The 27759-nt window shown below is 37.1% G+C and overlaps 2 protein-coding genes across 3 annotated transcripts in view; one reads left to right on the top strand and one right to left on the bottom strand.

The window, feature by feature from the left end:
- FGFBP3 (fibroblast growth factor binding protein 3) overlaps positions 1–27759 on the bottom strand; it is a 122535-nt gene that overhangs the window by 3759 nt on the left and 91017 nt on the right. The window lies entirely within an intron of this gene.
- BTAF1 (B-TFIID TATA-box binding protein associated factor 1) overlaps positions 5019–27759 on the top strand; it is an 83152-nt gene continuing 60411 nt past the window's right edge. The window contains exons 1-5 of one of the 2 annotated variants that reach the window (XM_061171101.1): positions 5019–5316; positions 14897–15020; positions 18350–18464; positions 20209–20355; positions 26487–26650. In XM_061171101.1, the coding sequence (XP_061027084.1) occupies positions 5303–5316; positions 14897–15020; positions 18350–18464; positions 20209–20355; positions 26487–26650 (564 nt within the window). In that variant the 5' untranslated portion in view covers positions 5019–5302. Of the gene's footprint in view, positions 5321–14896; positions 15021–18349; positions 18465–20208; positions 20356–26486; positions 26651–27759 lie in introns of both variants that reach the window. The other variant, XM_061171170.1, reaches the window with a different exon arrangement.

Here is a 27759-nt window from a genome sequence, read left to right as displayed (position 1 = left end):
ATCTCCCAATTCATCCCACCCCCAAATTTACCATTTTAACCATTTTAGGTGTACAATTCAGTGACATTAAGTACATTCACACTGTTGTGCAACCATCACCACCATCCAGCTCCAGAACTTTTTTCTTCTTCCAAAGCTGAAACTCTGTACCCATTAAACAATAACTCCTCATTCCTCCCTTCCTCCACCCCCTGGCAACCACCATTCTACTTTTTGTCTCCATGAATGGACTACTCTGGATACCTCATATAAGTGGAATCATACAGTATTTGTCCTTTTGTGACTAGCTTATTTCACTTAGTATAATTTCGTCAAGTCTCATCTATGTTGTAGCATGTGTCAAATTTTCCTTCCTTTTTTTTTTTAATTTTTATTTATTTATTTATGGCTGTGTTGGGTCTTCGTTTCTGTGCGAGGGCTTTCTCTAGTTGCAGCAAGTGGGGGGCCACTCTTCATCGCGGTGCGCGGGCCTCTCGCTGTCGCGGCCTCTCCTGTTGTGAAGCACAGGCTCCAGACGCGCAGGCTCAGTAATTGTGGCTCATGGGCCTAGTTGCTCCGCGGCATGTGGGATCTTCCCAGACCAGGGCTCGAACCCGTGTCCCCTGCATTGGCAGGCAGATTCTCAACCACTGCGCCACCAGGGAAGCCCCTCCTTCCTTTTTAAGGCTGAATAATAATCCACTGTATGTATAGTGCACATTTTGTTTATGCATTCATCGGTTGATGAACACTTGGGTTGCTTCCACGTTTTGGCTATTTTGAATAATGCTGCTATGAATATGTGTGTATAAATATTTGAGTTTCTGCTTTCAGTTCTTTTTTTTATAATTAATTTATTTTTATTATTTATTTATTTATTTTTGGCTGCGTTGAGTCTTTGTTGCTGTGCACAGGCTTTCTCTAGTTGCAGCGAGCGTGGGCTACTCTTTGTTGCAGTGCGCAGGCTTCTCATTGCGGTGGCTTCTCTTGGTGCGGAGCATGGGCTCTAGGCACGCGGGCTTCAGTAGTTGTGGCACGTGGGCTCAGTAGTTGTGGCTTGTGGGCTCTAGAGTGCAGGCTCAGTAGTTGTGGCGCACAGGCTTAGTTGCTCCGCGGCTGCTTTCAGTTCTTTTGGGCACATACCCAAAAGTGGAATTGCTGGATCATATGCTAATTTTATTTTTAACTTTTTGAGGAACCTCCATACTGTTTCCCATAGTGGCTGCACCATTTTACATTCCAACCAACAGTGCACAAGGGTCCCAATTTCTCCAGATCCTTGCCAATACTTGTTATTTACTTTTTTAAAAATATAAATTTATTTATTTTTGGCTGCATTGGGTCTTCGTTGCTGCGCGTGGGCTTTCTCTAGTTGTGGCGAGCGGGGGCTACTCATCGTTGTGGTGTACAGCTTCTCATTGAGGTGGCTTCTCTCCTTGCGGAGCATGAGCTCTAGGTGCGTGAGCTTCAGTAGTTGTGGCATGCAGGCTCAGTAGTTGTGGCTCGTGGGCTCTAGGGCACAGGCTCAGTAGTTGTGGCGCATGGGCTTAGTTGCTCCACGGCATGTGGGATCTTCCCGGACCAGGGCTCGAACCCGTGTCCCCTGCATTGGCAGGCAGATTCTTAACCACTGTGCCACCAGGTAAGCCCCTGTAATTTACTTTTTTTGTTTGCTCTCTTGCGTGTGTGTGTGTGTGTGTGTGTGTTTTATAATAGCCACCCTACTGGGTATAGTTTTTGTTGTTGTTGTTGTCTGTGTTGGGTCTTCGTTGCTGTGTGCGGGCTTTCTCTAGTTGCGGCGAGCAGGGGCTACTCTTCGTTGCAGTGCGCGGACTTCTCATTGTCGTGGCTTCTCTTGTTGCAGAGCACGGGCTCTAGGCGCGCAGGCTTCAGTAGCTGTGGCACACGGGCTCAGTAGTTGTGGCTCGCGGGCTCTAGAGCGCAGGCTCAATAGTTGTGGTGCACGGGCTTAGTTGCTCCGCGGCATGTGGGATCTTCCCGGACCAGGGCTCGAACCCGTGTCTCCTGCATTGGCAGGTGGATTCTTAACCACTGCGCCACGAGGAAAGTCCTGCCATTGATTTTTGAAGCCACCTTTCTGGTGATTAAAAAAATAATAATAGCTAAAATTTATTTAGCACTTAGTATTTCTTAAGTGTATCATGTATCAACTCATTTGCTCCTTACAACAACTTTACAAAGTACAGGTTCACGATCCATTATTTACAGTTCTGGAATTGAAAAAGGTCTGAATATGATACTTAAAAAAAATTCATCTGGCAGCAAAACCTGACCTAAACTGCCATGCATTTATTTAGAGTTTCTTATTTAGTCCTCTTAGTATGGCTATTCATACGTTTTGCTGCAGAACTACAAATGTACTTGACTATGGAGTGCTGCCCTAGAAGCTGCTAGGGTGTGACATAATAGGCACTGGATTACCTTTCAAAATCTAAAAAATTCTAAATTCAGAAAACCATCTCTAGCCAGGGTCTCAGATAAGGGTTGTGTACCAGTACTAATATTATCCCCATTTCACAGCGGAGGAAATTGAGACATAGAAGGTAAGTCATTTGCTTAAGGTTGCATAGTTAACAAAAAGAACACTAATGTAGTTAATAATGTTTTTGAGTGCTTAAAGTTTCAGTCACTGGGTTAAATGTTTTATATTCATTATATCATTTAATCCTTACCACAACCCTATAAGGTGCTATTATTGTCCCCGTTTCCCAGAAGCAATTGAAGCTTAGAAAGGTTAGACAACTCCCTGGACACACAGCTGTTAAGTGTGGTGAGGAAGGATTTAAAAACAAGTCAGTCTGACTTCAGTATATTTGATTATTACACTATGCCTTACCAATCTGTAACACCAGCCTTTTCCTCTCTTCTATATGTCCTTTAGAACTATATATCTAATTACCTCTTGGATATTAAAGAGTAAGATTTTTTAAAATGTATATCAGATCATTTTACTCACATGCTTAAAACCCTCCTATGACTTTCTATTGCTAGACTAAAATCCAAATACCTTACAATGGCCCCTTTCTACCTCTCCCATCTTGTCTCCCAAGATAGCCAGCTTCTCTTAGGTTTTTACACTAGTTGTATCCCCTATCTGGAAGGCTCCCCAGGTTTTCACATAGCTGGCTCCCTCTTGTCCTTCAGGCCTCAGATTAAGCTCCTCCTTTGTTTCCCCCTAATAACCCAGTCTGGGGTCTCTAATCACCCTCTCTATCCCATCATTCTGCTTTCCATAGCATACAAACATGATATTTTCTTGTTTATCTGTTCACTCTCTTTCCTCCCATTAGAATGTAAGTTCAACTAGAGTGGGCACCTTATCTGTTTTTGGCTTCTTTAGAAGCCCTAATCTCTAGTATAGAGTTTAGCATGCGGTAGGTACTTAATTTTGGCTGAATAAATGAATGTAGTGTACAATCAGTAAATGTACCTGCTTGTTAGTTTCAGTGGTGTTAGATGAACTGAGAAGGCAGGTGGGAGGAGGCTGTGAAATATGAAGACATGTGAACATCAGCTTAATCAGATATTGTCTAATAGTATAAAACAGTGCCGAGCAGAGTGTCTGGCATAGAGCAGGGGCCAAATTAATATTTGTTAAAGAATGAACAGTAAATATTATTAGTAGCTTGGATCTTGGGCAAATTACTTAACCTTCCTGAGCTTAGTTTTCTCACCTATAAATGAAGATTAAAACTTACTTTACAGGGTTGGCCTACAAATTATATGAGATAATGCATGCCAAATGCGTAGCACATAGGTTCTTAAGTTAGTTTCTTGCCCTTTATGCTTTATAAACTCTTGTAAGCTTTTCTAGATACATGACCTCATTTTATTTCTATAGTACTTCTCATTAGCCTCATTTTATAGATGAAAAAGACTCAGGGGTTGAGGCAAAGCCTCTTCAGATAATGAGAAGCCAATGGATAAGTTTTATAAGCAGAGGAGTGACACGGTGAAAGCAGTGTTTCATGAAGATTAATCTGTTGGAGGCCTTTAAGATGGGCTCAGGGGCTTCCCTGGTGGCGCAGTGGTTAAGAATCCACCTGCCAATGCAGGGGACACGGGTTCGAGCCCTGGTCTGGGAAGATCCCACATGCTGCAGAGCAACTGGGCCCGTGAGCCACAACTACTGAGCCTGCGCGTCTGGAGCCTGTGCTCTAGCAACAAGAGAGGCCGCGACAGTGAGAGGCCCGCCGCGATGAAGAGTGGCCCCCGCTCACCGCAACTGGAGAAAGCCTTCGCACAGAAACGAAGACCCAACACAGCCAAAAAATAAATAAATTAAAAAAAAAAAAAAAGGGCTCAGTTGAAGCTGGAGAAATATTACTTTGACTACTGTCATAAAAATCAAGTTTAAGGTGATAAGGGCCTGCACTAGGTGACAGAAGAATGTTTAAAAGCCTAATAAATTAAGCGACTGAACAGCCACATAAGCAAATAAATAAATACATAAATAAATGGCTGAGAGTTTTCAAATATGGTTGAGAAAATGATGGCACCAACAACACAAGCAATTAAGAAATCAAACATGGCAAAATGGTTGACAGAATACTTTCCCTCCAATACCTAGGCAGAACATATGGCAGATAGATGGCAAACATTCGAGCCGTGTCTTCAGTGCCGTTGCAGATCTTTCTGGATTTCACCCCTCCCACTGGCATCGCCACCTGGACTAGAGCATGCTATGGTCCTGTGGATTCTGCTTTCTCTAGAAGCAGTCTGGTGAGATGGGCATCGGGGCAGTGAGGAATTAGAAGCAAAGGTTTTAACTCCCAGAACCTTGGCTAGATCGCTTCTTTTACTTCCCTAGAAAATAAGTGGACTCATTTCTCCTCTCTCGCCTCTTATGAAGACTACCGACCCCCTCTAGATGAGCACAGACAACTTTTTTTTTTGCGGCGCGCGCCACCAGGCCGTATGGGTTCATACTCCTACTCAGCGGCGGAGCGGAGCCCCTGGCTGTGAACGGGCGTCACTTCCGGCGCGCTGACGCTCAGTCCGGCGTGCCGACGCCTGCGTCAGCAAAGAGCGGGGTTGGGGGCACCCGGTTTGAAGTCGTGCGGGTCGGAGGACTGCTGCCTCCGCCGCCGTCTGAGACCCCTGCTCCCGGGCCGCGGCAGGGACGAGCTCGGGTAGGCGGCGGGGCAGATGCCCGAGGGCCCGCGCCGGGACATCCCGCGCTGCACCGGCCGCTCCTATCTGCTCCGTGGCCTGGGCCTGCGCCGCTCCGCTCCCTGGAAACTAGCGCCTCGGCAGCGCGGCGCGTCGCTCGCGGGGAGCTCCGAACCGCCGGCGCCCGGCCATGGCGGTCTCCAGGTGGGTCTAGCTTCTCCCGAGCGGACGGGAAGGCGGCCCGGGCGAGGCACGGTCTCCTCTCTGAGCCCCCACTCCTAGGAAGGAACGGTTCCCATTGTCACTGGGCTCGGGCGCCTTCCTCCCCAGACTCCGCGATTCGCCCCTCGGTCTGCGGGGGTTTGGGCTCGGGTTACCCCTCGTAAATCGGTTCAGAAATGTCTTTTTTCTTGTTGAATAGACCCTTTGGCGCGTTAGGGCTAGTTTTTCTCTTTCCTCACCATGTTTCTCTTCTCTGGTTTCTCTTCCCCCTTTCAGTTCTAGGAGAGTCTCTTCTTTTTCTGAGCATTTTAAGGCCGATCCCTAACCTCCATTTCACGGGAAAACTTGGTAGCAACTGTCGAAGTCGGGGAGATTTTGAGTTAATATTATCTACATGACCTTCTAATTATGTTAAAATTTTGTGTTTACGGCTTTAGGGATATGTTCTATATGAGGACTTTTTCCTTACATTACAGTATAATTCTTCCTTTTGTTTGACAGTACACATTCAGTCGTCAGTGTAATCTTTAGCAAATTACTGTATCAGCATCATCTTCCTTAACTAAGGCGTGAAAGATGTATCGCGAATCTTAAACTATTTTAAAGCGATGCCCATCGATAAGAAACTGTAGAAAGACCAGCAAGACATTTATTTGTATAGCTATAGAAGGAAAGTTCTCCTTTCCTCCAATATGAGAGAGTGGGGGGAGTATATTTTGTCAGAGGCTTGAAGTTAGTGGACCTGTGTGTGTGTAAGTAGGGGATGGTCCTTTTGATAGCAGTCAGGATTCGCCAAGCTTACTGTTAGTTTTCATGAGAAATGGGTCCTTCTACCACATAGACTGAAAGGGGAAAATGATGATAGTTCAGAAAACATAGTTTTTGCTCATTTTTCATAGTTAATTGAACACATTACTGTTTTGCAAGTGAAATGATAACCCATCCCTCACAGACTCCCTAGATACTGATAAAAGAGTACGTGGGAGAAACCCATGGGAGTTGGGTGAAAGGGGGTCCTAAGATACCTGTAGTGGGGCATCTAATTTTTATTTCATAGATTAGTTGAATCCGTTCAATGGGAGGAAATTCTTATTTTGTGATATGTAAAATTGCCTTGAGAGTATACAAGTAGTATTTTCAATTTTTTCAAATACAGAAAGGTGTATCATCTAATTTGTTACCCCCATATGGATATATAAATACATACATTATAAATACATTGATATATAAACTTAATATGGTATTCTGTTTATAAGGTGGTACAACGTTTAAGGGAGTGAGTAGCTCTTGAAATTTCGTTCCTGAGTAGACGGTATATGTTCACAGTATTGGTTATAGTTTTATAGAGACAAAATGAAAGATTAAAGAGCGCCTAATCTGCTTGGCCAATGTTAATCTATTTACAGAAGTTTAGAGCACCTAAACTTCTGCATGAATGAGTGAGTTTTGAAAGCAAGTGCTTTTTGTTCTTGACATTGGATTTCAAAGGGTGGTGCTCTTTTTCTATAGATCTTTTTTATTTAGCTTGCCCAAATTCTATCAAATTCTACTGTAAAAAGAAAGCCTGTCATGGTTTTATGAAAGAGCTAGTCCTGTGCTTATTTTGGTAATATAATAGGTTCACAGAAAACACTTTTGAGACACTTTCTGGTTTGGGGATACTGTCAGTCCTTGACTTTTTCATCTGAGGATTCACTTTGGATAGCAAACTTTAATTTCAAGCTGGCCTTCTCCATGCACTGAGCACATATCTTTATTAACTAAATTTCCTTTTTCCTTTTGGTGTAGAATACAGACTCATTTTAATACTTGATTGTAGAAAAGGTGGAAGATGGTTCAAGAGATAAAAACCATATTTGCTAGAACCAAATCTAAAATATTTTTTGCACTGTTTATATCAATGTGTGTAACTGAAAAGAAACTGTAATGTTTTTAGAACCTTGTAAGTATTTCCAATAGAAGGGAAATATTAAGTTCAGATTGCAAGATCCAGAAATCTAGGAATAATATTTGACTTTGCTCTCCCTTCCTTTCCCCCAGTCTAGCTAGTCCCCACATCCAATCTTGTCAGTTCAACCTTTCTAATCTTTCTCTGGCCAATCTTTTTCTTTCCATACGAATTACCACAGTCCTCCTCCATACCACCATCATCTCTAATCCGAGATACCTGTAACAGCAGCCACTCTGCTCTTCCTGCCTCCCATGGCATCTCTTTCTAATTTATTCTTCATTTCAGTTATATTATTGTTTGCTAATATGCTAATTTTAATATGGCCTTTTTTCTGCTTAAAACCCTTTAGTTTTCTGTTGCCTTAAGATAAAGGCCACATTCCGTAACAAACACATCTTACCAGATCATTTGTGATCTGGTTCCTGCTTTACCTTTTTAAGCTTCATCTTGTCTCAGGTTCTCTGCATCTCTCTCTCTCTTCTCCACTCCCCTTCATTCTGAATCTTTGTTCTCACCTCCAAGTCTTTATCTCTGGAACATTTTTCCTACCTCCCCCACTTCCCCCCAAGTCTGGCTAATTCCAACCTTAGTTTTTAGGTCTAAACCCTAAGCCTATACATATGTCACTTTGTTTGGGAAACCTTCTCTGGTTTTCCTTCATCTGAGCTCTTTGCACCAACGTGTACTCCTATCAGTCATATTTATCATACTTTGTAAGTGATTGTTTAATTGTTCTCTCCCCTGCTTGAGCATCAGCTCTGTGAGAGAAGGGAATGTCTTTGATCTTAATATCCCCAGGAGAGTGCCTCCTTCCTGGTAGGTGCTCAATACGTTTTAAAAAAAACGAATAAGTGAGTGCTTTTGTTTCTTGTTTTAATTCGTCTCATGATTTTTCTGTAATTTATATATAATAGAGTATTTCTGGTGTTTTTCAATGAGTGCTTCTGAGTTTTACAGTTTTCCCTGAGGGAGAAAAACTTTATAGCTTTGACTATTAGCCAGAATTATAATTTTAAAAATATAATAAACATTGTCAGAACTAGTTTTGTAAGTTTATAACCTAGTACAATTCTGTGATAGCATGGTCTTTTATAATGCAAATTGGATATAATGTAACCCTGCATTTTGTGTAATCAAAATTTTTAGACCCCACTTAGTTTTATAAAGGCCTAGTTTTAATGTACTTTGAATTATAAGAATGTAGCAAATCGTGAAATGTATGGTCAACTCTTGATCCATGGATGAGTTAAATCTTACCACAAACAAACACTCCCCCCCGAAAAAAAACTTTGTGACTCTCTAAAATTGCAAATACAATTATAGCATTTGAAGTTCTCTGTAAAATGCAGTAAAATACTACTAAAAAATGTATGACTCCTTTAGACCCTAAATAAAAGAGAGCATACATATGTAGGAGAACAATGTTGCCCTTAAGATGTGAATGCTGGAAGGTCAGCCAAGCTCACTCACTAGCTACTTGACTTGCTCCCATAAAATCACCCTCAGCAAAAAAACAAATTAGTATATATTACAGGCTTTCAGTGTTGTTTGCAAACAGTTTGAATTATAATTGTTAAATCTTTGAATATTGTTTTGTAGAGGCTCACAAGAGCCTCTCTCCCTGTATTATCTGTCATCTAGTTGGAGTTGAGTCACCAACAGTAAAGGCAACCTTAGAGGGACTGTTAAAACTTATGCTCATTACAGAAGGTGTAGGTGAATGTGTGGTGATGTTGGGTTCCATGGCTTAATACAGATTTTTTAAAAAGATTGTTTTTGATACCTTTGCCTGTTTATGCCACAGTTGATTGACTGTTGTTATGCATTGATTAGCTATTATGAACTTAGTTTTTCCTTGATCATATAGAGAAAATGTAAAAATATAATTTAGAGAATTTTTCCTGAGTGATCTCTGCTATAAAGTTCATGTCTAAAATGTCGAGACGGTAATTATGACTTGACTGTTTTAGAAGTCATGCCTTAAGTCTGTGACACATATTCTTTGCATTTAAAAATGATGCAGTGTTCAGAAAAGATTCAGGGAAAAAAAGGGAACATACCCTCTTATGGAAGAAACAAATTGCTACATGTGAGCAGAACTTTGCTCAGTTTTGATAATTCTCTCTCTGCATTGCTGATACTTCAGAGAAACATTGTTTCAGTGGCCTATTCTGCCAAGTAAAAGGAGGTTTCATGATGCTGGGGCAAATTCCAGTGGGTCCTTGCTCTTGACAGGGAAAATGCTAAAATAATCTTACCTATAGGACAGCACAGGTTGCTTATGTTTGATAGGCCTATTCCTCCATTATTGCTAATTTCTATCCATTATAAGATTGACAGAAGGCACTGTTGTAAATTGTAACATATCAAATATTTTGTTATTTTAAAAATGTAGGGACAAAAAGCTAGGAAAGGTGGAAGAGGCATTATATAAGTGTATCCATTTTAATCCCTGTGGTAAATTCCTCCCTTTTAGTTTATTTCTCAAAGTACTACACACATAACAAAATTCACCGTTTTAAAGTGTATAATTTCAAATGAAGTTTTAAAACCACAGATATTTTTCCTGCAAAACCTAGATTTTGTCTTTAAGATAAAGTCATGCAAGAGGCGGAGATTAGAAAAAAAAAATGGCCTGAAAGAAATAACGCAACTTGGTTGTCCTTTTTCAGCACTCATTTAACAAGTATTTACAGAGTGCTTTTTATGTTTTAGGTGCTGGAGATACAGCAAAGAACAAAAATGGAGTTCCCATTCTCATGGAGTTTGTGTTCTAGAGTGGGAGTGGGGGGAATGTAAATTATCTAGCATGCACCTGCCCTTGCACCTGGCTTTGGTGTGGTTTCACATCTTCATATTTGTTCTTAGTGTCCTATGTGGTATTTCAGATTAATCTACTTTCTTGTTTAAAAAACATAACATTAACATAGTTTCAAATAACCCACAGTAGGAACTAGAAGGCATACATTTTAAAACATCAGTTTAACAATTTCTTGGAAGTTGTTTCTTTTGACCATAACTTCCTTGCTTAATGATATTATGTAGAACTAAGTACAGTGTTCATATCAGCTATTTATTTTCTTATTCCCTAAGTAACACAGAAAAGTAAAACTTCAAATAGTAAGTGTAAAAAATGTATGACAAAATGGACAAACTTCACTGACCAATCCCTTTTAGTTAAGATTACAAAGCCATCCGTGTGAGGTATTCTGCCAGTAGACCTTCCATAAATTTTCAGAGTGTTTAAATTTATTCTGAGAATATTGAGATTGGAAGTAGATTGAGGAAGTTATATCTTATACTTTTTTTTCATCCTCAAATGGCTTAGGAGTAGAAATGCAATATATATATGTTTATTAATGATGAAGTAGTAATCTAGGACACGTTTTATAGTTCAAAATGCATATGATTTCTTTTTATATTTTTACTTTATGAATTATCATAATGCAAACAGCTGAAGTTAGATCGCTGTTGCCAGCATAGCCTCTACAAACTCCCACGTACTTTCCTTTTTTCTAGGCAGAAAAGAACAGGGTAACAGAATGTTGTGAGCACTTAGGAAGGAAAATATTTTAAGAATAGGGTACTTGCTGAAATCACATGTCATAGAAGATTCATGAAAATTGGATTTACAAAAAAAAAAACAAACCATTAGATTTAGAGCTTAGAAGTTCATTGGTGACCTTCAGGTGTGCTATTTTAGTAGTAAAGAAGGATAGAAACTTGATTTATAGCGATTAAATTGTGTATGGTGAGGAGATAAAAGAAGTGATTTTAAGCACTTGTTCAAGATGCTTGGCAGCAAAAAGAAAGTGTTCTAGAAGATGGAAGTCAAGCAGTTTATCTTCTCATTAAAGATGGACCTCTGGATGTTTGAAGATAGAAGGGAATAGATTACTAAGGCAGTGATTTAAGATATTGGAGAAAGGATAATTGAATGAGGGTAGAAGGAGATGGTAACAAAAAAAATAGTGGGACTTTATGTAAGTCTTGAAGAAGAGTGAGGATTGTCTTTTCATCTGAAATTGAAAGAGGATAAGTGTAAAGACTTTTAGTAATGAGTAGAGAACAAGACAGTTCTTGTTCCATAATCTAGAGATCTACTCAGTCCATTCCTTTTTAAGGAATAGGGAATGGCAACTGGGACTTGAGGAAAGTGGAAATGATTGGGGAAAACTGTCAATTTTATTTTAACTTTTTTACACATGCATTTATAAACAGGTTAGTATTGTCACTTCTTAGAGTGTTCATTTTGCAGCCAGCTTTGCTTTTAGTCACAAAAGCAGAAACTCCATCATCAAAAAAGGAATTATGGGGACTTCCCTGGTGGTCCAGTGGTTAAGAATCCGTCTGCCAATGCAGGGGACACGGGTTCGATCCCTGGTCCGGAAGATCCCACATGCTGCAGGACAACTAAGCCCGTGCGCTGCAACTACTGAGCCCGCGCGCCACGACTACTGAAGCCCGTGTGCTTAGAGCCCTTGCTCTGCAACAAGAGAAGCCACTGCAATGAGGTGCCCGCGCACCACAACGAAGAGTAGCCCCTGCTTGCCGCAACTAGAGAAAGCCCGTGTGAAGCAACGAAGACCCAGCATAGCCAAAAAAAAAAAAAAGGGAATTATGAGGTAGTTGAAGTCCTTCCAGAGGTGCAGTCTAGGGAACTTTGCATCAAATAAGTCAAAGATATGACAAACACTATGGTATATAAGGGGAAAAAAACCTATTAAAACAAATGCAATAATGTGAAGCTATAAAGTATGGCTAAATCTAGTTTAACCCTACAAAATAAGAGGTTAAGCAAAGTTAAGTGAGCTTCTCTAAGTCTTCTAACAAGTGACAAAAGTAGTGCTTTGTCTCCTAACTTCCAGTCTAGTTTGTTTTACCATTTTACCACTGTTTTCCTGTAAGAAAGTCCTGGATTTATGTGAACTGTACACATACAAGAGAGCCCGATATTGTTATAAAGAATGCATGCATCATATGCAAATACAAGTCCACTGTTACATAAATTTGACCTAAGACATAATTTTTATAAGAAAACTTCTTTAATTTTGGATAATTTTGCCTGCCATAGAATATAGATTTAAAATGAATATTTGCCTTGATAGAAAGTTGTTTATAGATTATTTAAAATTTCTTTTCGCAAATTTCATTGAGCAGAGGCATTCAAAATCAGAGTCATGGCAATAGGCATTTATTTGTTGTGAAGGTTCAGAGAGAGTTTCAGTAACTTTAACATCACAATCAGTTGTAAAGATGAAAATACGTCAAAGAGCATTCTTAGGGTTATGTATGGGGTGTATAAGGGAAGTCATTTTATGGGGAAGGGATTTGGGGTCTGACTTAGTGTTAGAACTTTAAGAAAACCAGCTGTCAGAAAATTTTTTTTTCTCCCTTTTGTCCCATTATCTGTGAGTCACTGTTCACCAAATCCTGTAGCAAGGCCTGAAGAGTGAATGGGTAAAGACAAGTATTTAGATAGCCTTGAATGGATAAGGAGAAGTATTGTGTCAAAAGGTGGGGTGTGTCTATGCACAGTGTATAAAATAAATTGATTTTTGCATGTTTTTTTAGAAATAATTTCTATAAAATCACTCTGTGTGCCATTCAGTATATTGGAAGCAAAAACTGTGTTGTATTACTCTTTTTTTCCCCTTTATTTTGCTGGCTTTAATTACCTCAGATATTTTTCTTGAAATATGTCCTCCTTACACATACACTTAACTGTAAAATTTGAACCTCGCCTCTTAGTGTTTTGTTCTGAAGCAGTTGAAAAGTTTTCGTAGTACCCTTAGCCTTCTTGACTGAAAAAGATCTATTTTAGTTATATATATATTTTTTACCAGTTACAGTGACTTTGTGCTTATTAGTGACTGGCTAGTTTTATAAATACTACCCCTTTGAAAAGAAAAAGTAAGAAGAGAAGGAAAAACCCTGCTTATTTCCTTTGCCCCCTTATAGCTTTATATTTTCTCGTAAAAGGTTTTTAGAGCTTTGCTTTCTAATTTTTTAGCTCTTTGTGAAAGAAAAATAATCCCAGAAGTAAAATATGAGCCTCTTTGCAGTCTATTAATACTTAATGCTCATGCTTAACTTAGGGACCTTGCTTGCTTTCTTTTCCTCATTAGATGACATTTAAAGGTGTATTCTCTAAATCTCCCCTCGTATAGGATTGGGCACAATTAATATAACCTTGCCCCTTTTCACCCTTCATCTTGTTTAAAGTACCCATTTATTCTGGATATGAAGCCGCCTTCCTTTCATTACCTGTGGCATCCATTTGCCTCATTGAGCCTGATGAGTACTGTGGTGGAAGGGCTAGACCTTCTACCATGTGGACAGCTGGTGGTAGTTACTGGTTTCTTTGCCTTTTTAAAATCTTAGGATTTTCCTGTATCTCAGAAACTAAGGGACACAGTTTTCCATTTCTCCCCACTTATTCCCGGTATAAGGCATTGTGATTTTATTCCAAACCGTTTGTTGGATAAGTGGCAGAACTGGGATTTGAATCGTGGGGCTGTGGCTCTGGAATTTGTCCCATTATGCTATTTATCTTTACAAACTCTTTCCTCAGAGATCTTATTGCTGTATCTGTCACTTCTATACAAATGACTCATGTATCTATATACCTTTCGTCTCGACTTTCTCCTGAATGTCAGATCTGTATTTCAGCTATCCTTTTTGGTCTCCCCCAGCTTTCCTGTCCCTGCCACTAATAAACTTGTCATCTTTTCTCAATAACATTTCTTCCACTAGTTATTCCCATATCTTTTAATGATATCTTCATTTCTAAAATTCAGAGTCTCAGAATCCTTTCATTTCCTTGACATTTCATGGAATTACTATACCGTGGTGTTTTACTTCTGCAGCATTTTCCCCAACTTCTTTCTAGTCTTAGATTGCAGTTCAGGTCTGAAAGTTCTCTAAAAGTTTTCTTCCATTTTACTTCATGCTTCACACTGCTGCCAGACTAATCTCTCTAAAGCATAGCTCCAGTCCCATCACTTTCTTGACCCAAGACTTTCATGGCTGAGCTATAATTCAAGGGTCTCCACAATATTAGCTGTATCTTCCACTGTTCTCTTAAGTGTACCCTGAATTACAACCAGGCTGTTTTACTCACTTCCCTAAATATAGTCTCCTTTTTCTTATTGCTGTTCTCTTCTTATTCCCTCTTCTAGATGTTTCTCCCCCTTTTCCTTTTTACCACCTCATCTCCACCAGTATTGAAATTTTTTTCTACCATTAAGGTCCAGCTCATACACCATTTCTTTTAGAAAGCCTTCTCAGTATTATACAGTTGGGGATGTAGTGTTTGTTGCCTCCATTCCCACTCCTCAAAGCACTTTGTATGTCTTTTCTGACATGTGTCTTATTGTATGTGTCCGTGCATGTACAGTACCTGTATTGAACCGTATATTCTAATTGTGTATTTGCCTTACCCATTCACTCCACCTCCATAGCACGTTCCTTATGAGTAGAGGTTAGATTATCTCCTGTGACCCTACCATAAATCTTTCTTCATAGGTGCTTAATATGTACATTTACTGACTCAGACTTATACATATGAAGAAACATTTCAGAATAAGCATTATATTTTTGTTATTTTAGGCTTGACCGTCTTTTTATCTTACTGGATACTGGCACTACTCCAGTTACAAGAAAAGCTGCTGCACAGCAACTTGGAGAAGTGGTGAAGCTTCATCCCCACGAGCTAAATAATCTCTTATCTAAAGTAAGAACTCTTTTTTTTTTTTTCTTTTAGTATAATACAATTGTAGAAATTTATTCACGGGCAGGAACATAAAAGTAGAGAAAGAAATTGTCTTATTAGTGACACTTTGTGGTCTTCAAATTCCATTAAATATCTCAATATTTCTCCAAATATTTTAAAATTTTTGCCATTTTTGTTTGTCACAAGGTTTAAAATATTTTGTTTTTTGCGTCAAGTTTGTTGAAGGAATTTGACAATATAGAACCTTTGGCCTGTGGCACAAATTTGAATCTGATCCAATTTGGTAACAAAGTAAGTTGTTAATCTAGTTTTTTAGTGGTCTAACTTGTTCTTAGCAGCTAATAATTATACTAGTTGGCAGTCTTCAAATGGATGAGTACTCATGGGTAATGGTGGAAATATATGAGAAGCTAGTTGTTACATTCTTAGTTATTAGCTCTTTGAAAGTGGAGGCTTTCTGCTTTGGTGGATAAGTATTTTCATAGTCCTAGCCCATGTTCTTTCCCTAAGCAATGCTTTATTTTTACTGAACTCTGTGGGCTTGTAGAAGTGTGACTGTATGATAGTAAGCAGCAAATTCCATGTATTTAATTCTCTGGCATGCAAAGTAAAAACAGGAGTGCTTTGTATCTGTGTTTAGGGGGGTGGGAGCGGTGGATAGAGGATAAGGTGGGAAGCAGTATGATAGCCCAGATATTGGAAGACTCAATATATCCCTGTTCCCACCAGTCTTATCTCATCCTTTCATTCTGATTTGTCCCTCCCTGCTTCCTATGAGTAGGCATTCTAAGCCCTTTGTCATCATACACAAACCTGCACTCTATTGTTCCTATCATAGGGACTAACAGCGACTCTCATTCCAACGCACTCCCCACTTAGATACTATCAGAACTTTCTAACCAAGATGTCGATGAAGAGATAGTGATTTGACATCTACAGGCTCCATATTCTCAGAATGGAGAAGGGTGCGTATTAGGCAATACCATACTCATGTGAAAGGTGTGGGGATAGAGAGGTATACCCATTTCTTCTCATCCCAAGGGAAGAGATGGAGGACTGAATGAGCTGAAACTGGAAACAATGAACAAGACTAACTTGTGCTGAACTGAGAAAAGGTTTCCAGACTTCCAAGTGAGTTCTGGTCTTCTTAACTCAGACCCCACCATATGGCTGCCATCAAGTAATTCCAAAAAGAGGTAGTTTGTTTTTAGCACCTTCTCACCTCCTATGCCCTCTCTGCCCTCGTGTTTTCCTATTGCCTTTGGTTTTATTTTTTAAAAAACAGCTTTATTGAAATATAATTTACATACCGTACAATTCACCCAGACAAAGTGTACAATTCAATGATTTTTAGCATATTCACAGATATGTGCAACCATCACCACAATCTAATTTTAAAACATTTCTATCACCCCCAAAAGAAACTTCATGCCTATTACCAGTCACTCTCCATCACTCCCCCTCTCATAGCCAGTCCTAGGCAACCCCTAACCTACTCTCTGTTTATAGATTTGCTTATTTTGAACATTTTATATAAATGTGTGACCTTTTGTGATTGGTTTTTTCACTTAAAGTATTATTTTTAGGGTTCATTCATATTGTAGCATGTTTTGTTTTTCATTCTTTTTTATTGCCAAGTATTGTTCCATTGTATGGATATGGATAATGCTGTATGGATATAGCACATTTTATTTATCTCTTCATCAGTTGATGGGCATTTTGGTTGTTTCCACTTTTTGGCCTGTTATGAATAAAGCTGCTATGAAAATTTTTGTGCAAGTTTTCGTGTGGATGTATGTTTTCATACATGGGTGTATACCAGAGAGCAGAATTTCTGGATCATATGGTGACTGTGTTTAACTTTATGAGGAACTGCCAGACTGCTTTCCAAACTGGCTCCACCATATTACATTCCCAACAGCATGTATGAGAGGTCGGATTTCTCCACATACTTGCCAACACTTAATATTAACTGACTTTGTGTATGTCCATACCAGTGAGTATGAAGTGATATTGTAGTTTTGATTTGCATTTTCCTTATAACTAATGACGTTGAACATCTTTTCATTTGTTTATTGACCATTTCTATATCTTCTTTGGAGACCTGTCTGTTCAGATCCTTTGCCCATTTTTAAGTGGGATATTTGTTCTTTTATTAATGAGGTGTAGGAGTTCTTTATATATTTTAGATACAAGCCCCTTATCAGGTATGGGGTTTGCAAATATGTTCTTCTAGTCTGTGGGTTGTCTTTTCACTTTCTTGATGGTATCCTTTGAAGCACAAAAGTTATTAATTTCAATGAAGCCGAATTTATCGTTTTTTTTCTTTTTTTAAATACATCACTGTGTGCTCTTGAGATCATATCTAAGAAACCTTTGCCTAACCCAAGTTTACCAAAGTTTATCCCCATGTTTTCTTCTAACAGTTTTATAGTTTTAGCTCTTATTTTTAGGCTTCTGGTCTATTTTGAGTTAGTTTTTGTGTCTGGTGTGAGGTAGGGATTTTAAGTCATTATTTTGTTGCTCTAGTACCATTTGCTGAAAAAAACCTTTTTTCCCATTGAATTGTCTTGGCACTGTTGTTGAAATCTGTTGACCATAGACACATAATATTATTTTTGGACTCTAAATTCTATTCCATTGATCTATGTATCTGTCCTCTGCCAGTACAACGCTGTCTTGATTATTGTTGCTTTGTAGTAAGTTTTGAAACCAAGAAGTGTGAGGCTGTCAACTTTATTATTCTTTTCCAAGATTCTTTCGGTGATTATGGGTCCCTTACATTTCCATATAAATTTTAGGATTAACTTGTCAATTTCTGCAAAAAATCCAGCTGGGATTTTGATAGGAATTGTGTTGAGTCTGTATTCAATTTAGGGGGTATTACTATCTTAACGATATTAAGTCTTCCAATCCATGAACATGAGGTGTTTATTTAGGTCTTATTTAATTTCATTTTGAATTTTTTGTAGTCTTCAATGTACAAGTCTTGTACTTTTTTGTTAAATTTATTAAGTATTTTATACTTTTTGATACTATTATAAATGAGATTATTTTCTTAATTTCATTTTCAGATTGTTGAAAGTGTACAGAAATACAGTTGATTTTTGTATACTGATGTTACATCTTGCTGTCTTGCTGAACTCATCTTTTCTACTAGTTTTATAACTCTTGTATTAAGTAACGGGACTTAATGAATAATATGCACTTTGCTTTTTAGAATGTTAAAAACTATGTTATTTTTAAAATGCACTTAAGCATTCTGTTTTGGCCACTTCGAACAAACAAAATTTTTTGTTATATAACTATTTAATTTTTAATTTTTTAAGGTGTTGATATATTTAAGGAGTACAAATTGGGATACTCGGATTGCAGCAGGACAAGCTGTTGAAGCTATAGTGAAAAATGTACCTGAATGGAATCCAATGCCAAGAACCAAACAAGGTGCTTTTAAGTGGAAAAGTAGTTTGCAGTAAAAACTACACATTTTATATTTTAGTAATTTCACTTTTAAAGACTTAATTTTCTTGCTTTTAGGTGCAGTCTTGTCAGGAAATAATATTGAATAAGGTGATTTTTTCACCATGTTTTAAAAAACATACTAGACAAACAAAATGTTTTCTCATATATATTTTATTTATTTTTCTTTATTTTTTAAATTAATTTTTATTGGAGTATAGTTGCATTATCTCACATATATTTTAAATTATTCTGCAGTATGCTTGATTTAGAGATTATTATTTCCCTCAAGGATTTATGTTCTAAAAAAAGAAATCAATACAGTGTAAATATTTGTAACAGTCTGTTTATTCTTGTTGCTGGGAAAATAGTGTAATTGTTTACTAAATTTAAGCACAGTTATGTGTGGATATTTGGAGGGCTCAGTCTTTAGTTTTTTTTATGTGTCTTTTAGATGTCTTTTAGTGGAAATTACTTGTTTTCTGACTGCCTATTATATATGACATTTAAAAATGAATGTATGCTTTTACAAATTGATAAAGGTATATATTTTAATTAAGTGAGAATTTAATATGGTGCAAATGCATTTCATTTTCAAGTCACTTTGATAACATGACTTTTATTATATGTCTTAGCTCGTCTAAAATTTTTGCTTTAATTTGCCTCACCTATTATTTTGAGGGATTGTGTTAATTTGTCTTCTCTCATCAAAAGAAATATATAACCAGAAGAAGTTATAACTTGTTTTAGAAAAGAGCCTTTTCCATTCCAGCCTATTACTCAAATTCTTTTCAAAACAAATTTAAAAAAAAAATTTTTTTTTGCCCTTGCCACGCGGCTTGTGGGATCTTAGTTCCCTGACCAGGGATTGAACTCACAACCCCTGCAGTGAAAGCGTGGAATCCTAACCACTGGACCACCAGAGAATCCAAAAAAAAACTTTAAAGTAGTTACAATAGCATTAAAATATATAGTAAGGTTACTTGTTATCATTAGAAAACTTTAAGATATTCATAGCAATTCCCTTTCAGTTTAGCAATTATACTTTAGTTTACAGATGAATTATATGCAAATGCCAGTTAAACAAACTATTAAGTCAGTGAACAATTACAGTACATTTAAAAATTTACAATGGCATAACCTTTTTGGGAGGAATACAGAACATTTTGTAGATAGTTTTAGACCCCAGATGGATATTTAATTTTAGCGATTTGCCAGGAGATTGTAATTTGCTTTATATTATGAGAAATGAGTCCTATTGATTGAGTACTTCACTTCCTTTATGTCCTAGATATTCCTCAGGTATAGGGAACGATGATGCTTACTAGTTTTATTTATGAATATATTCTATGAATATGTTTAATCTTCCAATTTATCACTATGATAAACTACCTTGGTATTTTTTAACTGTTTAACAGCACGATTTTTAACATACTTATTTCAACATGGGGATGCATTTCTTCATATAACATTGTGCTTTCATAGTCAAAAAGTTATACACACACCCACTGACATTCTGGTACTTTGTAGTAAGGGAGCCACCTGCTAAATAATTTTTTCATAAATAAGAGTTGATCATAAGTAAATTCACAGTAGCTTTTCTACTTCTTCCACATTTTACTTCTCTTAAAATATTACCCTCCCCCCTGCCCCCCCGAAGTGATGCTATTTTCTTTCGTTCTATACTTTGGCTATATAATCAAATTAAATGTTTTTAAACCTCATCTAGAAACTACTTCAGAAGGTGCTATGGAAGATTCATCTACTACAGATCGATTGAATTTTGACAGATTTGATATATGTAGATTGTTACAACATGGGGCATCACTTTTGGGATCTGCTGGTGCAGAATTTGAAGTACAAGATGAAAAATCAGGTATGTAGTAGTAGTCCTACAGAAAAAAGTCTGAAATGCGTGCGTTCAGACCAATTTGTTACTTGGCGTGCTATGTTATCAGTCATGCAAAATCTAATAGATGTCATGAAATGCAAATTCACTGAAGTTTTCAGTTTGAGGTGTGGGGCATGCAGGTGGGGAAGGTAACCAGAAGCACTTTGTCTAAAGCTACCATAGGAACATTTTTCTTCCCTTAGTTGAATATGTACTATATATATATATATATATATATATGCACCATTAATAGATACATATTAATATTTCAGTACTTCAATATAGAAATTGTAAAGTGGTACCCAAGAGCTTCAGTTGAATAGATTTTAAAAGCCAGGATTAGTACAGATTGTGGTAATGTTTTCACAATTATGGAAATTTAAGAGGCTATGATAGTTTCCTTTTTATCATATGTTTTAAACATTTAAATAATTGGATCTACTTATGCTGATGACCAAAGCAAAAACTAAAAATGAAAAATAAATCTTAGATAGGTAATTGTCCCATTATCTTTAAACTTACAGAATCCATCTGGATATAAATAAATGTTTTGGCCATTCAAGATTGATGCCTTGAGTGGAAAAAACCTTGATGTTTTTAATGGATTTCTGTAAGTAAATAAGCTGCTTTTTTGACTAAAACCAAAACAGAACAGTGTTTTGTTTTGTTGCTAATTTATCATTAGTCAAAGCATATCTGTCTAAGTTAATGAAATGATCTTCAATTTGTTCATTTAAAAAAAAGTCAAATACCCATTTCCTCTTTCCTAATATACTTTGTATTGAAAGATCTAGTGTAATTATTTATGGAGAGAATTAAGAGGAGAATTTGCTTAAGTTCCAGAAAAGCATAGTTTTTTTTTTTTAATAAGGGAGGTAGAAGTCTTCAAAAACTTTCCAATTTGAAAAAAGTTATCTCTAAGTTTACTAATTAGTAAGTTTACTAATCTTACTAGTGTACCCATGGACATCATGAGAGATCATTGGCCCTTATCTAAGGATAAAAGTCAGTGTCACTTTTGTCACTTAAAAAAAAATATGTGTTTGGGTCGTATCTTAAAGATTCTGATTTAATAGATCTGTGGAGAGTTTTGGGAAATTGTATATTAAAAGAAAAAGCTCCACAGGTGACTGATAATGTAAGCAGGATTGGGAACCCCGATTTTCTTGGAACTCAGTTTTTAATGCTGATAAGTCATAGCATGCTGAAGAGTGCTCATTAAAACCCTCTAATTAGGTTTTCTTTAAATATCTGCTCATCTGTGTTGGTCTCTACATATTTATAAATGACACATATATGATTTGCATAGGTGCCAGTCTGAGTTTCCTTTGCAGTTGGTTATTTTCCCCAATAGAACTTTCCCTGGAATGAGAGGACCAATTTTAGGCTCTTTGTAAGTATACTGAACTTATGATCCAGCAGCCTTCATTTTGGATGCCTAGTGTTTTTCCCTCTGGGTAGAGTAGCCTTAAATTTTTTTTTTTTTTTAATGTAGCTTTAGAGAGATATAATTCACATACGATAGAAATCCCCACTTTAAAAGTGTCCAATTCAGTGGGTTTTAGTATATTCACAATTGTGTGTAGTTAATTTTAGAACATTGTCTCAAGAAGAAACCCTGTATCCTTTAGCAACCACCTTCCTATCCCCCTACATCCTTCCCTTCTCTTCCCAGCCCTAAGGACCATTAATTTACTTCCTGTAGCTATAGATTTGCCTACTATGGACATTTCATATAAATTGAATCATATAATATGTAGTCTTTTGTGACTGGCTTCTTTTTACTTAGCAGAATATTTCCAAGGTTTATCCATATTGTAGTATATATATTAGTACTGTTTTCATTTTTTTTCCTAAGTAGTAGTTACTACTGTTACAGGGTGTATCAGTTTTTAAATTGTGATAGAATATAGATAACATAAAATTTACCATCTTAATCATTTTTAACTGTACAGTTCAGTAGTATTAAGTACATTCATACTGTTGTACAGCCAATCTCCAGAACTCTTTTCATCTTGCAAAACCGAAACTTTATACCCATTAAACAGCAATTCCATTCCTTTTTCCCCTCACTCCCTGGCAACCACTGTTTTACTTTCTGTCTCTGAATTTGACTACTCGAGGTACTTCATATAAATGGAATCATAAAATATTTGTCCTTTTGTGACCGACTTATTTCACTTAACATAATCTTTCATGTTCATCTATGTTGTTGTATGTGTCAGAATTTCCTTCTGTTTTAAGGCTGAATAATATTCCAGTGTATGTTTATACCACATTTTGTTTATCCATTCATCCGTCAGTGGACACTTGGGTTGCTTCTACCTTTTGCTTATTGTGAATAATGCTACTATGTATGTGGGTGTACAAATATCTGTTTGAATTCCTGCTTCCAGTTCTTTTGGATTTATGCCAAGAATTGGAATTATAGGATCATATGGTAATTCTGTTTTTGATTTTTTTTTTTAGAACTGCCATACTGGCAGTTCCATAGTGGCTGTTCCATTTTACATTCCCATCAACAATCTATGAGGTTTCCATCTTCTCCACATAACCTTGTCAACGCTAGTTATTTTCTGGCTTTTTTGGTAGTAGCCATATTGGTAGGTGTGAAGTTATTTTATTTTCTGGCTGAATAACATTCCATTGTATGAATATCACATTTTGTTTATTCATTCATAGGCTGAGGACATTTGGGTTGTTTCCACTTTTTTGGCTATTATGAATAATGCTGCTAATAAATGTTCATGTACAGATTTTTGTGTGGGTGTATGTTTTCATTTCTCCTGTGTTGATACATAAGAGTGGACTTGCTGGGTCATATGGTAACTATGTTTTACCATTCGAGGAACTGCCAGACTGTTCTCCAAACTGGCTTCACCATTTCACATTCCTCTAGCAGGATACAAGGATTCCGATCTCTGCACATCCTTGCCAACGCTTACTTGTTATTAACTGACTTTGACTATATCCATACCAGTGACTGTGAAGTGATATCTCATTGTAGTTTTGATTTGCATTTTTCTGATGACTAATGATGTTGAACATATTTTCATGTGTTTATTGACCATTTCTGTATCTTCTTTGGAGACCTGTCTATTCAGGTCCTTTGCCCATTTTTAAGTGGGATATTCTTTTATCAATGAGATATAAGAGGTCTTTATATACTCTTTATACAAACCTCTTATCTGATATGTGATTTACAAATATTTCCTCCCATTCTGTGCATCTTTTCACTTTCCTGATGGTAACCTTTGAAGCATAAACGTTTTTAACTTTGATGAAGTCCAATTTATCTTTTTCTTTTGTTTCTCAAGCTTTTTGACGTCATATGTAAGAAGTTATAGCCAAATCTAAGGTCATTTACCCCTGTGTTTTCTCTAAGAGTTTTATAGCTTTAACTCTTACTCTTAGGTATTTGATCTGTTTTGAGTTCATTTTTGTATGTTGTGAGGTTAAGGATCCAACATCATTCTTTACATGTGGCTATCCTGTTGTCTCAACACCATTTGTTGAAAAGATTCTTCTTTCCCCACTGAATTGTCTTTGCACCCTTCATGAAAACCTGTTGGCGGTAGACATATAGTTTTATTTCTGGACTCTCAATTCTATTCAGTTGATGTCTTTCTTTATGCCAGTACCTCATTGTCTTGATCACCATTGCTTTCTGGTAATTTTTAAAATCAAGAAGGAGGGTGGGAGGGAGGGAGATGCAAGAGGGAAGAGATATGGGGATATGTGTATATGTATAGCTGATTCACTTTGTTATAAAGCAGAAACTAACTAACTAAATAAATAAAAATTTAAAAACTAAAAAAATAAAATCAAGAAGTATGAGCTTTCAACTTTGTTGTTCTTTTTCAGGATTATTTTGGATAGTCTCAGTCTCTTGCATTTCTGTATGAATTATAGGATCAGTTTGTCAGTGTCTGCAAAAAGCCAGCTGATATATATATTTTTTTAATGCTATTTCTTTTTTTTAAATTATTAATTTATTTTTATTTTTTGGCTGTGTTGGGTCTTCGTTTCTGTGTGAGGGCTTTCTCTAGTTGTGGCAAGCGGGGGCCACTCTTCATTGCGGTACGCGGGCCTCTCACTATCGCGGCCTCTCTCGTTGCGGAGCACAGGCTCCAGACACGCAGGCTCAGTAGTTGTGGCTCACGGGCCTAGTTGCTCCGCGGCATGTGGGATCTTCCCAGACCAGGGCTCGAACCCGTGTCCCCTGCATTAGCAGGCAGATTCTCAACCACTGCGCCACCAGGGAAGCCCCCAGCTGATATTTTGATAGGAATTGTTTTGAATCAGTATATCAATTTGAGAAGTATTACTGTCTTACTATGAGGTATTATGATCCGTGAACATGGAATGTTTTTCCATTTGTTTAGATCTTTAATTTCTTTCACCAGTATTTTGTAGTTTTCAGAATATAAGTTTTAAGTTTTACTTTTGATGTTATTGTTAGTAGAATTGTTTTCTTAATTTTATATTCAAGTTGTTTGTTTCTTTAAATCTTTTTTTCCCCTCCCTGTTCTTTAGATGAGGGAACTTTGTATAGCTTTATCTTTGAATTCACTTATAAAACTATTACAATTTACCCTTTTCAAGTGTATGATTCTATTTTTTTTAATAGTTTGTTTCTCTAATGAGGTATTCTATCTTTTCATCATTGTGACAATATCTTCCTTTACATTTAGCATTGTTATATTAGCTGCTTAAAAAATCTTGTCTTCTAATTCCAACATCTGGGTCATCTCAGTGTTGATCTCCATTAATTGTCTTCCTTTTGGGAATGCGTTACATTTTCTTGATTCTTTGTATGTCAGTTAATTTTGGATTGTATTCCTCACATTATAAATGTTTATACCGCAGGCTGGATTCTGTTATATTCTTCCAAAGAGTGTTTTGATTTGTTTGGTTTAGTTGGTTGTTTTTGCTTACTTGTTTTAATAAGCATTTAATTTGGTGAAACTCAAATTGCAAACTCAGTCTCCTTTGTACTGGGCAACAACTCAAATCCCAAATCAATTTTTAGCTTTAGTTGGACTGTTTGGAGTCTGCCCTGTGCATGCATAGTTCAGAGGTCAGCCAGAGCTTCGGCTGAGTTCACAGAATTTGGGCTTTCTCTCTGGTTCTCTCCTTTCTGGGTTTTTTCTCTCTACTTTCCAGTGGCTATAGTGATCCCTGACTCTCCTCTAATTCTGCAAGCCAGACAGACTGGGTTTTTACACAACTTTTAAATGTAGGGCGTGGCTGCCCTACACACCACGGACTGGGTCTACCTTCAGGCTAAAAACGTTCAAAAATGGGAAACTCACCTAATGCCATGTCCTTCTTCCAGGTATTGATGACTCCTCCAAGTATATGCCTACTTTTGATTTCTTTCCAGTGCCTTCAGGTGGTTGCTTATTATATTTTAGCTAGAATTTGTTATCTGTGGAGGGGTAGTCCAATAAGAACTTAATCAGCTATTATTGGAAGTTAATCATTATAGAACCATCTCTTGCAGCTTAGCTAGTTTAAGCCCAAATTTTTATTTTTAAAATAATACCTTTTGATCTATTTTCCACTGAAATATTGAGGGATTTTTCTTGGGACATTCAAAATCTACTTTTATGCCTTTGTCTTTGTTATTTGGGCTATCAGGACTGTGTCATCTCAGAATACATAAAAGGCCACACTTGGAATAAGCATGTATTGAGATCTTTTTCTGTAAAATAAAATCTAGATTTTTCTTTTTTAAAGCCTGGTTAGAGCTCTCAGAGAATATACGAGATTAGCTATAAAATAATAAGATTGGTTTATTTTCATAGGAATAGATCTCATTTTATATATACTTGATAATTGACAGTAGGGCAATGGGGTAATCTCAGTGAATTTTTGTTAGCTAGAGTGTTTTGTTAGCTAGAACACTGTTTTCCAAGATCCAGTAAAATATTTACTCTATTAGGTAATAAAGTTTATGACATGTTCAGAGATTGTGAGTGTGGTTTGTTTTATTATCAAGAGAAGTATTCTAATGGTTAAATTTTTTTTAAAATTTTAATCGAGTCTGATCTTCACGTATTAGAAAACTGCTTAACTGATTTGAAGAAAATGTATTTCTTCTTTGTTTAAAGGTGAAGTGGATCCTAAAGAGAGGATAGCACGCCAACGAAAACTATTACAGAAGAAACTTGGCCTTAATATGGGAGAAGCTATTGGAATGAGCACTGAAGAACTCTTTAATGATGAAGATTTGGATTATACCCCAACTTCAGCAGCCCTTGTAAACAAACAACCTGTAGGTAAAACCTGTGGTTGGTTGATTGCAAGTAATAATACAGGGGGTTTGTTTTATTTTGCTATGCAATTGGAATTTTAAAAAATGCATTTCTTAATTCTGCTCATTGTTGCTTAGTGTCACCATAATTTAGTGTCTTCATAAATTGGATTTCTAGTGATAGATTCTAAGGAGACAGAAGTTGCCACCTACCTCATAGACATTGGACTATTAGATAAAAGGTATGGTGCATCTTTTAGGAGACACTGGTGTTGAAAAATCCTAGTTGCATCAATTGCTCTTTCTTTGTTCTTCAATGAAGAAAAATATTTCAGAGGGTGGGAGATAGTCAGGGCTGTCATAGTCAGATATGATGATACTAGAAATCTTTACAACTATGATTCTTTTATTTGAGAAAGTAACAAACATGGTGAAAACTTTCAAACAATGCAAAAGGGCACACTAGGAAGCAGCCCTTTTTAAGTTATTTGTGCATTTTTCCTGAAATTTTCTCTGTATACATAAGTTCTTTTAAGCCATGTCCACCTTTTCTCACTTCGTATGGCTTCATATATCAGTATATACAGATTGAGCACATTCTTTTCTGACAGCTTCGTGCTGTTTATACGGCTGTACCATAATTTTGCTCTGCATTTTTCCTGTTCCTCTATTTTTCCAATTCCCAATGGATGCCTGTATGCTTCTTTTTTTTATACCATAGACTCTTTTTAAGCTCCATTAAAAGCTGTGGCTCTCTCCTCAGAAAAATTCACATACATGTGAGATATTACCTTTCAGGGTGTTTAGTGTTCTTTCCTCCTGCCCCTGCAATATCCTTTTAGGGATCTGTGGGTCCCATTAAGAATTCCTGCTTTACATGAAACCCATATCTTCTCATTCCCTTGGCCTTTCCCTTTGCTTAAGAGGAGAAGGGTTCTATTTGCCTTTATACCAGTTGCCCTCTAAACCATTAGAATTTGTAAACTAAATTTTTTGGCATTGAGGGGTATGTGATGATGATGGAACTTTTGCAGACAAGGGGGAAAAAAAGGCAGATTCTGGAGGAAAAAAGGAGAAGAGTACAGAGGCAGAAAATATAATAACAACCAGGAAGGAATAGAAAGAAATGG

Source organism: Eubalaena glacialis, chromosome 1 (genome assembly GCF_028564815.1).
Source record: "Eubalaena glacialis isolate mEubGla1 chromosome 1, mEubGla1.1.hap2.+ XY, whole genome shotgun sequence".
Classification (NCBI taxonomy): Eukaryota; Metazoa; Chordata; class Mammalia; order Artiodactyla; family Balaenidae; genus Eubalaena; species Eubalaena glacialis.
Note: the sequence above shows the minus strand (reverse complement) of the source record. Positions and strands in the feature narration are given on the sequence as shown.